Below are 12,346 nucleotides of genomic sequence, written 5' to 3'. Positions count from 1 at the left end.
AACCAAATAAGCTGGAAAAAAAATCCCTATTAGCACTTATGAAGAGTCTCCAAGACTCTTGCCATGATTTTCATTGGAGAATATGGGGGGCCAGGGAGACCTCATAGGCAAAACAGAAATAAGGAGATTCCCAACTGGTCAGTCCCCTTATTGGTAAATGTTCTCCCACCCCGTCCATCCCCAGCTTCTTAATGAAGCAGGCCTACATCCTCAAACCTGAAATAATGCCAGTCATCCTACAGACATCTGTCTTCTATGAGCACCACCCCTCATGTCCTTACATGTGCCAGGTCTTCAGCTGGGCTCTAGGAACACCACACGCTGAGGTGCAAATCTATGCTAAGTATATAAGACAATGACTGACAGGGAAAAAAATTTGTCTTTTAATTACAAACCAAATTCATTTGGTGTATTTCAAAAGGTGCAATACTTTTCTTCATTTATCAGTGAAAGAAGTTAGAGATGAACCCCACCCCCCACCCCAAAAAAACACCAGCAAATGGCAAACAAATTTCCTTGAAAGTCACAGTCACATATAGAGTGCATCCTAGAAAAAGAGGAGGGGCAAGACAGCTGCCACCCATTTTCATCAAATACCGGATCTACTCAAGGGTGGAGAGAAAAGGCAACTTTCAAAAAGGAGTATATTATTAAACAAGGCATTTACTATACTCCTTCCTAAGAGCACCAGGTGGTGAACACATTTTCTGAACAAGATCTAGGAAGTGGAACGTGGAATCAATTTCTCCTCCTCCACTAAGGGCTGTCCATCAGTTAATGAATTAAAAAAGGGGTTTCAAGATGGCGGACTAGAGGGTGGCTGCATTTCATGTTGCTCCAGGACTCAGGATTCAAAAGAGGAGATATTGAGAGACTTGGGACCAACTCAAAGCCGCCGGGTGAGTCTCTCCTGTTGGGGAGGCATCCCAGATGGGGCAGTAGTCCCGGAACGCAGGGAACTTTGTGAAGTAGAGTTGCCCAACGAGACCCCCCCACCCCCCGCTGGAGCAGTGAACTCGGACAACTGGGAGCATCGTAGAGGAGGCTGCTCAGCACAGGGCTTGGACTCGGAGCAACCACTGGGGCTCTGGGCGGCTGCCCAGAGGAGGGGCTGTGTGGTGAGCAGTTTGGACCCAGAGCAACCACTCCTGAACACCGGGGGGGCTGCCCGGAGGAGAAGGAGAAGCGCGGAGGGTCACTTGGACTCGGAGCGACTGCACCAGAGCTACAGGTGGTTGCCAGAGGAGGAGCTGCATGGCGAGCTGTTTGGACTCAGAGCAACCGCCCCTGAACACCGGGGCCTGCCTGGAGGAGGAGGAGGAGGAGCAGGAGCGCAGAGGGTCACTTGGACTCAGAGCGACTGCTTCTGAACATTGGGGGGGGGCGCGGAGGAGGAGGAGGAGCATGGCAGATCGCTTGGACTCGGAGTGACTGCATCAGAGCTCCGGGCGGCGGCCCGGAGGAGGCATGCAGCAGGTCACTTGCACTCAGAGCGACCGCTCCTGAACACCCGGGAGGCTGCCTGGAGGAGGAGGAGGAATGGGGCGGGTCACTTGGACTCAGAGTGACTGCCCAGGGCTACGGGTGGTTGGCGGGAGGAGGAGGCGCGCAGTGAGTTGCTTGGACTCCTAGTGACCACACCGGAACACCTGGTGGCTTCCGGAGGAAGAGGCGTGCGGCAGGTCGCTGGGACTCGGAGCGACTGTATGGGGCTCCATGTGGCTGCTCAGAGGAGGGGCCGCATAGCCAGGCGATTAGGTGCAGAGCAGGGTCCCAGGACCTAGGAGGCTTCTTGGTGGAAGAACCGCACATAGACAAGCTGAGGGGCAGAGCAAAGGTTCCAGGACTGCGGGCAGCTTCTCTGAGGAGAGGCAGCCTAAGGAGACTCGTCTGCGAAGGGTGAGGCTCCCAGGCCCAGGAGGTAGGTCCGGGCCCCTGGGAACGTTGCAGAGGAAGGCAGCCCAGTCCAGGCAGTAGTTGTGGATTGAGGGGAACCTCTAGGAGGGGAAGTGACAAGCGAGACCTCCCCACCGGGTGAGTCTTCCCTGCCGGGTGAGGTTTTCCCACAAGGACGGGAAAACCAGAGACACAGGCCCAAACAGGCCTTGCCTCAGCCCGCAGCCTAGTTCCCCTTTGGATGACCATTGGTCAACAAGTGGAGGCACCTCTGCCCACTAGCAGGGAATATACCCCACCTGAAGGCCACCACCGGTAGAGAGGCAGCTTCCTTGTGGAGCACTGCATTATCAACTTCCTCCAAGACTTCAGGCTACTGAAGGCTAAGAGGGGATATACTAGCAATCTTCAGGGACATTATAAGTCAATAGAGGAAATCTGCAATATCTTAGTGGTCCACTGATACCTGAACAATATGAGAAAACAAGGGAAAAAAATGCCCCAAACAAATCTAGATGTTACATCAATAAAATCCAGTTACAGCATGGCAGAAGAAATGACAGAAAGGGAGTTCAGAATGTACATAATTAAAATGATCCGGGATGCAAACGATTAGATGAAAGAGCAAATGCAGGCATTGAAGGAGGAGATGAAAGAGCAAATGCAGGCATTGAATGATCGCACCAATCAACAGTTAAAAGAGCAAATACAGGAAGCAAAAGATCATTTCAATAAAGAGTTAGAGATATTGAAAAAAAACCAAACAGAAATTCTTGAAATGAAGGAAACAATAAACCAAATTAAGAACTCCATAGAAAGCATAACCAATAGGATGGAACACCAGGAAGACAGAACCTCAGATATTGAAGACAAAATATTTAACCTTGAAAACAAAGTTGAACAAACAGAAAAGATGGTAAGAAATCATGAACAGAATCTCCAAGAACTATGGGATATCATGAAAAGGTCAAATTTAAGAATTATTGGGATTGAGGAAGGCTTAGAGAAACAAACCAAAGGAATGAACAATCTATTCAATGAAATAATATCAGAAAATTTCCCAAATCTGAAGAATGAAATGGAAAATCAAGTTCAAAAGGCTTATAGGACTCCAAATACACAAAATTACAACAGACCCACACCAAGGCACATTATAATGAAAATACCTAACATACAAAATAAAGACAGAATTTTAAAGGCTGTGAGAGAAAAGAACCAAATTACATTCAGGGGGAAACCAATACAGATATCAGCAGATTTTCAATCCAGACCCTAAAAGCTAGAAGGGCCTGGAACAACATTTTTCAAGCTCTGAAAGAAAATGGATGCCAACCAAGAATCTTATACCCAGCAAAACTTACCTTCAAATTTGACGATGAAATAAAATCATTCCATGATAAACAAAAGCTAAAAGAATTTACAAAAAGAAAGCCAGCATTACAGAACATTCTCAGCAACATATTCCATGAGGAAGAGATGAAAAACAAAGAAGCAAATCAGCAAAGGGAGGAATTATCCTAAAGGAATTGTCAAATAAAGGAGGAACCAAGTTGTGTCAAAAAAATAAATAAATAAATAAATAAATAAAATTTTAAAAATGAACCAAATGACCGGGAATACAAATCATATCTCAATAATAATCCTGAATGTTAATGGCCTGAATTCATCAATCAAAAGACATAGACTGGCAGATTGGATTAAAAAGAAAGATCCAACAATATGCTGCCTGCAAGAGACTCACCTCATAGAAAAAGATACCCATAGACTAAAGGTGAAAGGATGGGGAAAAAACATACCATGCACATGGACTCAGCAAAAAAGCTGGAGTATCCATCCTCATTTCAGATAATGTGGACTTCAAGCCAAAGTTAGTCAGAAGGGATAAAGAAGGACATTTCATACTGCTTAAGGGAAGCATAAATCAGCAAGATATAACAATCATAAACATCTATGCCCCAAACAATGGCTCATCCATGGATGTCAAACAAATCCTTCTCAATTTCAGAAACCAAATAGACCATAACACAATAATACTAGGTGATTTTAACATGCCTCTCTCACCACTGGACAGATCTTCCAAACAAAAATTGAACAAAGAAACCATAGATCTCAATAACACAATCAATAATTTAGACTTAACAGACATTTATAGAATATACCATCCAACCAAGAGCGAATGCACTTTCTTCTCAGCAGCACATGGATCCTTCTCTAAAATAGACCATATATTATGCCACAAAGCTAATGTTAGCAAATACAAGAAGATAGAGACACTACCTTGTATTCTATCAAATCATAATGGATTAAAGTTAGAAATAAATGAAAGAGTAAAAAACTACTCCAACACCTGGAGATTAAACAATATGCTATTATATGATGAATGGATAACAGAAGATATTAGGAAGGAAATTTTAAAATTCTTAGAGGTAAATGAGAACAAAGAAACATCATATCAAAATCTCTGGGACACTATGAAAGCAGTACTTAGAGGAAAATTTACTTCATGGAGCGCATTTAATAAAAGAAGTAAAACTCAACAAATGAACAACCTAACACTACAGCTCAAAGCGCTAGAGAAAGAAGAACAGACCAACACCAAAAGTAGTAGAAGACAGGAAATAGTTAAACTCAGAGCTAAAATCAACGAAATTGAAACAAAAGAAACAATACAAAAAATTGACAAAATAAATAGTTGGTTCTTCGAAAAAATAAACAAAACTGATAAACCTTTAGCCACACTAACAAAGGGAAGACCAGAGAAAACCCAAATCACTAAAATTTGGAATGAACAAGGAAATATCACAACAGTCACGACTGAAATACAAAACATAATTAGAAGCTATTTTGAAAATCTATACTCCAACAAAATAGAAAATTTCGAAGACATCAACAGATTTCTAGAGACATATGAATTGCTTAAACTAAACGAGGAGGACATACACAATTTAAATAGACCAATTTCAAGTAATGAAATAGAAGAAGTCATCAAAAGCCTACCAACAAAGAAGTCTGGGACCAGATGGGTTCTCAGCTGAGTTCTACAAAACCTTTAAAGAAGAGCTCATTCTAATACTTCTCAAAGTATTCCATAAAATAGAAGAGGAGGGAACCCTCCCAAACTCATTCTATGAAACCAATATTACCCTGATACCTAAACCAGACAGAGACACATCGAGGAAAGAAAATTTCAGACCAATATCCTTAATGAACATCGACGCAAAAATTCTAAACAAAATTTAAGCAAATCGCATACAAATATATATTAAAAAGATAGTGCACCACAATCAAGTGGGTTTCATCCCAGGGATGCAAGGTTGGTTCAACATTCGGAAATCAATAAATGTCATTCACCATATCAACAGACTTAAAGTTAAGAATCACATGATTATTTCAATAGATGCAGAAAAAGCATTTGATAAAATACAGCATCCCTTCATGTTCAAAACACTAGAAAAAATAGGGATAGTGGGAACATTCCTTAACATTATAAAGGCCATCTACGCTAAGCCCATGGCCAATATCATTCTAAATGGTGAAAACTGAAAGCATTCCCCCTAAAAACTGGAACAAGACATGGATGCCCTCTTTCACCACTTCTATTCAATATCGTCCTTCAAACTCTAGCCAGAGCAATTAGACAGACCAAAGAAATCAAAGGGATATGAATAGGAAAAGAAGAACTCAAACTATCCCTATTTGCTGATGATATATTTATATACTTAGAGGAACCAGGAAATTCCACCAGAAAACTTTTAGAACTCATAAGTGAATTCAGTAAAGTAACGGGATATAAGATCAATGCACATAAATCCAATGCATGTTTATACATAAGTGATGAATCTTTGGAAAGAATAATTAGCAAAACTACCCCATTCACAATAGCCTCGAAAAAAATAAAATCCTTGGGAATCAATCTCACAAAAGAGGTGAAAGACCTCTACAATAAGAACTACAGAACACTAAAGAAAGAAATTAAAGAAAACCTTAGAAGATGGAAAGATCTCCCATGTTCTTGGATAGGAAGAATTAATATTGTCAAAATGGCCATACTACCAAAAGTGCAATACAGATTCAATGCAATTCCAATTAAAATTCCAATGACGTACCTTACAGAAATAGAGCAAGCAATCATTAAATTCATCTGGAAGAATAAGAAACCCAGAATAGCTAAAGCAATCCTTAGCAGAAAGAGTGAAGCAGGGGGTATCACAATACCAGATCTTCAACTCTACTACAAAACAATAGTAACAAAAACGGCATGGTATTGGTACCAAAATAGAAAGGTAGATCAATGGTACAGAATGGAGGACACGGACACAAACCCAAATAAATACAATTTTCTCATACTAGACAAAGGGGCCAAAAATATGCAATGGAGAAAAGATAGCCTCTTCAACAAACGGTGCTGGGAGAATTGGAAATCCATATGCAACAGAATGAAACTAAACCCATATCTCTCACCATGCACGAAATTAAACTCAAAATGGATTAAGGACCTCGGAATCAGACCAGAGACAGTGCATCTTATAGAAGAAAAAGTAGGTCCAGAGCTTCAACATGTCAACTTAGGACCAGACTTCCTCAACAGGATTCCCATAGCACAAGAAATAAAAGCAAGAATCAACAACTGGGATAGATTCAAACTAAAAAGCTTTCTCTCAGCAAAGGAAACTATCAGCAATGCGAAGAAAGAGCCTACAGAGTGGGAGAAAATCTTTGCCAATCATACTTCAGATAGAGCACTAATCTCCAGACTCTATAAAGAACTCAAAAAACTCTACACCAAGAATGCAAATAATCCAATCGACAAATGGGCTAAGGAAATGAATAGACACTTCACAGAAGAAGATCTACAAGCAATCAACAAACATATGGAAAAATGTTCCACATCTCTAGTAATAAGAGAAATGCAAATCAAAACCACCCTAAGATTCCATCTCACCCCAATTAGAATGGCGATTATCAAGAATACAAGCAACAACAGATGTTGGCGAGGATGTGGGGAGAAAGGTACACTCATACATTGCTGGTGGGGCTGCAAATTAGTGCAGCCACTCTGGAAAGCAGTATGGAGATTCCTTAGGAAACTTGGAATGGAACCACCATTTGACCCAGTTATCCCACTCCTTGGCCTATACCCAGAGGACTTAAAATCAGCAAACTACAGAGATACAGCCACATCAATGTTCATAGCTGCTCAATTCACAATAACCAGATTGTGGAACCAACCTAGATGTCCTTCAATTGATGAATGGATAAAGAAACTGTGGTATATATATACAATGGAATATTACTCAGCCATAAAGAATGATAAAATTATGGTATTTGCATGCAAATGGATGAAATTGGAGAATATCATGCTAAGTGAGATAAGCCAATCTCAAAAAACCAAAGGACGAATGATATCGCTAATAAGTGGATTATGACACATAATGGGGGGTGAGAGGAGTTAGTGTTAGGGTTAGAGTTCGGGTTAGGGAGGGGGGCAAGAATGGAGGAAGGAAGGACTGTATAGAGGGAAAAGAGGGGTGGGAGGGGTGGGGGAAAGGGAAAAAATAACAGAATGACTCAACATTACCCTATGTAAATTTATGATTACACAAATGGTATACCTTTACGCCATGTACAGAGAAACAACATGTATCCCATTTGTTTACAATTTTAAAAAATTTTTAAAAATGAATTAAAAAAAAAAAGACTGAAAAAACAAACCCCACACACTCCTCCCCCCCACCAAAAAAGGCAGCGGGGGGGGGGGGGGGCAAAAACAAAGGTGTTCCAGATTACTCTCCAGGTTGGAACCAGGAAACAGCTTCAACAAATTAGTCTGTTACAAAGTCATCACAAGCATGCCTTGCTTTTAAACAACGACAACAAAAAAGTGGTTTTTTGAAACAACAAAACAAAAACTAGTACTGATCACTTTCTGACAATACACAATTACCCAAAATTAACTAGTATGGAGAGGGGCATACCTATGGGCCTTGTCTCACATGTGGGTAGGTGCAGGGCATTTGTCATTATTGCAGAAATGAATTTTAATTTTTAATCTTTAGTTTGATTTAAACATTGCCTCTAGTAGGATGCCTGACACCAGCTGTGCAGAAAGGACTCTGGAGAGGTGTTCATAGCAGCACACACCTGCAGCTGTTCTTCGGTTCTGGAGGTTCCAGGGCAGCCAATATTGCTTCATCAAACACATTCTTTAGGCCTTTCTGTGTGAGTGCACAACACTCCACACACTTGACAGCCTTCAGGTCACGGCCCAGCTTTTCAGCAGTCTCTGGAGTGATAGGCTTCTGTTTGTTGGCAAGTTTCTCAATAGTAGATGGGTCATCTCTGAGTTCAGTTTGGGTCCCCACAAGCAAGAAAGGAGTCTTTGGACAGTGGTGAGTTATCTCAGGCACCCACTTTTCTTTCACATTTTCAAATGAGGACAGAGAGACCACTGAAAAACAGACTATAAATACATCTGTTTGTGGATAACTCAGCGGTCGTAATCTATCATAATCCTCTTGCCCTGCAGTATCAAAAAGTCCAAGAGTATATGGCTCTCCACCAATCATAACTGTGACTGCATAGTTGTCAAAAACAGTTAGTACATATTTGAATGGAAATTTGTTTGTCGTGTAGGATATCAGGAGGCATGTTTTACCAACAGCACCATCACCCACAACAACACACTAATTGTCTGCATTGCAGAAATAGTTTTGTATCCACGTTAAATATTTCAAATTTAATGTTGACCTCAGCTTCTCCCCTGGGACTTTGGCAGCACTGCGCCTGTTCTCCTCGGCTGCTGGACAGGGGCACACACCTGACATCAGCACCACAAATATTTTTTTCATTATATACTTTTTTATTATTTTTTATTTGTTCTAATTGGTTATACATGACAGTAGAATGCATTTTGATACATTGTACACAAATGGAGTATAACTTCTCATTCCTCTGACTGTAAATGGTGCTGAGTCACACCAGTGGTGTAATCATACATGTATATAGGGTAATGATGTCTGTCTCAGTCTACCATCCTTCCCATCCCCTCCCCTCACTCCCCTCTGCACAATACAAAGTTCCTTCATTCTTCCCTATCTCCCCCCACTATGGATCAGCATTGACTTATCAGAGAAAATATTTGGCCTTTCGTTTTTGGAGATTGGCTTATTTCACTTAGCATGCATTCTCTAGTTCCATTCATTTACCTAAAAATGGCATAATTTCATTCTTCTTTAAGGCTGAGTAATATTCCATTGTGTATATGTACCACATTTCCTTTATCCATTCATCTGTTGAAAGGTTGGTTCCATAGTTCAGCTGTTGTGAACTGAGCAGCTATGAACATTGATGTGGCTGTATCTCTGTAATATGCTGATTTTAAGTCCTTTGTGTATAAACCGAGGAGTGGGATAGCTGGGTCAAATGGTGGTTCCATTCCAAGTTTTCTGAGGAATCTCCATACTGCTTTCCAGAGTGGTTGCCCAATTTGCAGTCCCACCAGCAATGTATGAGTGTACTTTTTTCCCCACATCCTCACCAACACCTATTGTTGCTTGTATTTCTTGATAAATGCCATTCTGACTGGAATGAGATGAAATCTTAGAGTAGTTTTGCTTTGCTTTTCTCTAATTGCTAGAGATGTTGAACATTTTTCATATATTTGATCAATTGTATTCTGTAAAGTGTCTGTTCAGTTCCTTAAAGGTAAATATTTTTAAGTTTTTTTTAAATTACACTCTGGATATTGAACAGCATTCAAACAGGAAGTGCAGATTCCAAAAGTATTACCAGATGTGTGTGAATATACCACAATGATTTCCACTTATGTATATAATTATAGTGCACTAACTAAAATAATAGATGGGAGATCAGTAGAGCAAGTGGATCAGGGAAAGGGAAGACAGGAGGGAAAAGGACAGTACTGGAGAACAAGAGTGAGCAGATGTTTATGTGCATATATGAATATGGCATAATGAATCCCACCATTATGTATAATTATTATGCATCAATAAAAATAAGTATTATAGAAATAAAAGGAAGTTTTAACAATGAAAAAAGGATTAAAACATTAAAGATATGAAAGTCCTAAACATCTATTCATGCATGTAATATAAGAACTAAGACTGATAGAATTAAAATGAGAAATGGACCGTGAGAGGCATGAGAAGGGAGCTGATGGGAAACCAAAAGACTAAAGCACAAGGAGGCAGAGAACAAGAAGCAGAAAAGGAAATGGACTCCTGGTCCAGTATGGCGATGAAGGCACAGAAGGTCCCAAAAGGTGACTTGGGTGCATATGGGGAAAGGAGTATGCTGAGAGATTGAACTTGGGCAGCATTGGACCAGCTGGAACCCAAGTTCCATCTGTGAGTCCTGGGTTGTAGTCCCATTTACTGTGTTCTTGAGCAAGTCACTCCTCTCCCTTGACTCAACCTCCCCAGTGAAGGCATACCTTCTCCATCTTCCCAGCCTAGATACTTCCCCAGAGTGGCACCTTTCACATATGTGGAGATGCTGACCAGTCAGAGGCAAAGGGCCTTCCTCTATCTCTTGGATCCTGGATCTCACTCTACAACTCAGAAAGTTACCCTAAGCATGGGAGGAAGAGGTAAGAAACCTCTCAGGAGGGATTGATTGCAGGGTCTCTGATCCTAGCAGTTGCTGTGCCCTTCAATTTGTTATTATACAAAGTCTTTCTGCTCACCACAAAATGGAAGCCAACCAGTTGAGAGATAAGGCAGAGGTAAGAAAAAGAAGTTCATTAAGTGATGAAGCTAGTCGATCACTGCATGGCTGGTACATAAGTACCATCTTGCCAGAAAGTTGAATTAGGAGTAGTTTATACAGGAAATAGGTGATTGTGGCCTTCTCACAGGTGACGGTTTGTGGCCAGATTAACACGCATTTGTTTGTTTATTTGGTAGTTGTAGATGAACAGCATGTCTTTTATTTGCTTTTATTTTTATGCAGTGCTAGAGATCGAACCCAGCACCTCACACATGCTAGGCAAGTGCTCTGCCACTGAGCTACAGCCCCAGCCCTTAAACATACATTTGATTTTAATTCCCTAGTTACAAAATGTTTAGTTCTGCAAATCTAAAAAATAAAAGTCTCAGCAGCCCAGCAGGCTGAGACAGAAAGTTCAAAGCCAGCCTCAGCAATTTAGCAAAGCCCTGTCTCAAAATAAAAAGGGCCGAGGGTATAATTCAGTGCTTAAGTGCCCCTGGGTTCAATCCCCAATACCAATATAAATAAAAGTGATTATTTTTGTCAAAAATATTATTTCCTAGCCAGGTGCAGTGGCACACACCTGTAATCCCAGCAGCTCAGTAGGCTGAGACAGGAGGATCACAAATTCAAAGCCATCCTAAGCAATTTAGTGAGGCCTTAAGCAATTTAGCAAGACCCTGTCTCAAAATAAAATGTAAAAAAGCTCAGTGGTTAAGCACCCGTGGGTTCAATTCCTGGTACAAAAACAGAAAAGAACCATAATTTCCTCAGACTATTCTTATTATTAACTAGTTTGCCTATGTGCAGTTCCTGACACATTACACAATGAACAGGCTAGAGGGGACAGCTGCCCAGAGGGCCTGCTGCTGATCACCAAATTCATGGTTATAAAAGAAAATATATTCCAACTGATTATTGTTAAAAGACAAGGGTCAGGTGAAATTAAACATGGAGCCATGCATGCTCAGTTTCAGATCACGAACCCAGTTCAAGGTGAAGAAGCCTTCAAGATAGAGGGCTTCCCTATGCAGTACACAGGGGTGGCACTGAGGCCCAGCAGACACCCAGGACTTCTGGCTCCCAGCCTGTGCTCCTCGCACATCACACTTCCCTCCATCCCAGAAGAGGCTAGTGTAAGGTACACTTCTGGCTGCCCCTCTCCTTTTCTTCCTCCAAGAGTCTCAAGTGGGACAGGGAGTCACCCAGTTCACCCTACAGCAGGGTTAAGCCCAGGCCCTGGGGTGTGGAGGGTCAGCTCTAGCACACAGGTTCTAGAAGCCCTGAGGGTCACCAGGGCCCTTCCCCCTCCAATGACAGTTTTCAAAGGATGCCTCCTCTGGAAAGGTGGTTATAGACCCAATCTTACAGAAGAACCCAAGACTCAGAAAAAGAGGTCATTGTCTCAAGGTGATCAAGCCCAGTCCAAACCCTGGCTTTCATACTCTGTCTCCATAGGGCTTTCCACCACAGCACCTTTCTTCCAGAGTTTCTGCCTACCCCTAATGCCACATACATCATACATACATGTATGCACAAATACAAACACACAAGTACAATGAGCAACCTGGTGAGTGGGGTTCTCTGCAAGGGATTAGGAATGCCTACACACACCTCAATGGGTATGAGGAATTCAGGGGCACCAGCCTCTGCATCTCTGGGGTGGACCTGTGTCTTTCCATGGTTGAATTCATCTGCCTAGAGACAAAGCTGTAGACAGAGA

General features: G+C 41.6%; 1 protein-coding gene across 1 annotated transcript; it reads right to left on the bottom strand.

Moving 5' to 3' along the window:
- Positions 1–8,021: 8,021 nt before the first annotated feature.
- Positions 8,022–10,357, bottom strand: LOC124993558 (cell division control protein 42 homolog). The gene is made up of 2 exons (XM_047565443.1): positions 10,349–10,357; positions 8,022–8,579 (listed from the first exon to the last, which is right to left on the bottom strand). The coding sequence occupies exons 1-2, from the start codon at positions 10,355–10,357 to the stop codon at positions 8,022–8,024; spliced, it is 567 nt and encodes a 188-aa protein (XP_047421399.1).
- Positions 10,358–12,346: the final 1,989 nt, after the last annotated feature.

The sequence above is a fragment of the Sciurus carolinensis genome, chromosome 9, assembly GCF_902686445.1.
Source record: "Sciurus carolinensis chromosome 9, mSciCar1.2, whole genome shotgun sequence".
Taxonomy (NCBI): Eukaryota; Metazoa; Chordata; class Mammalia; order Rodentia; family Sciuridae; genus Sciurus; species Sciurus carolinensis.
The sequence above is the reverse complement of the archived record's forward strand: the minus strand, read 5'-3'. Positions and strand labels throughout refer to the sequence as shown.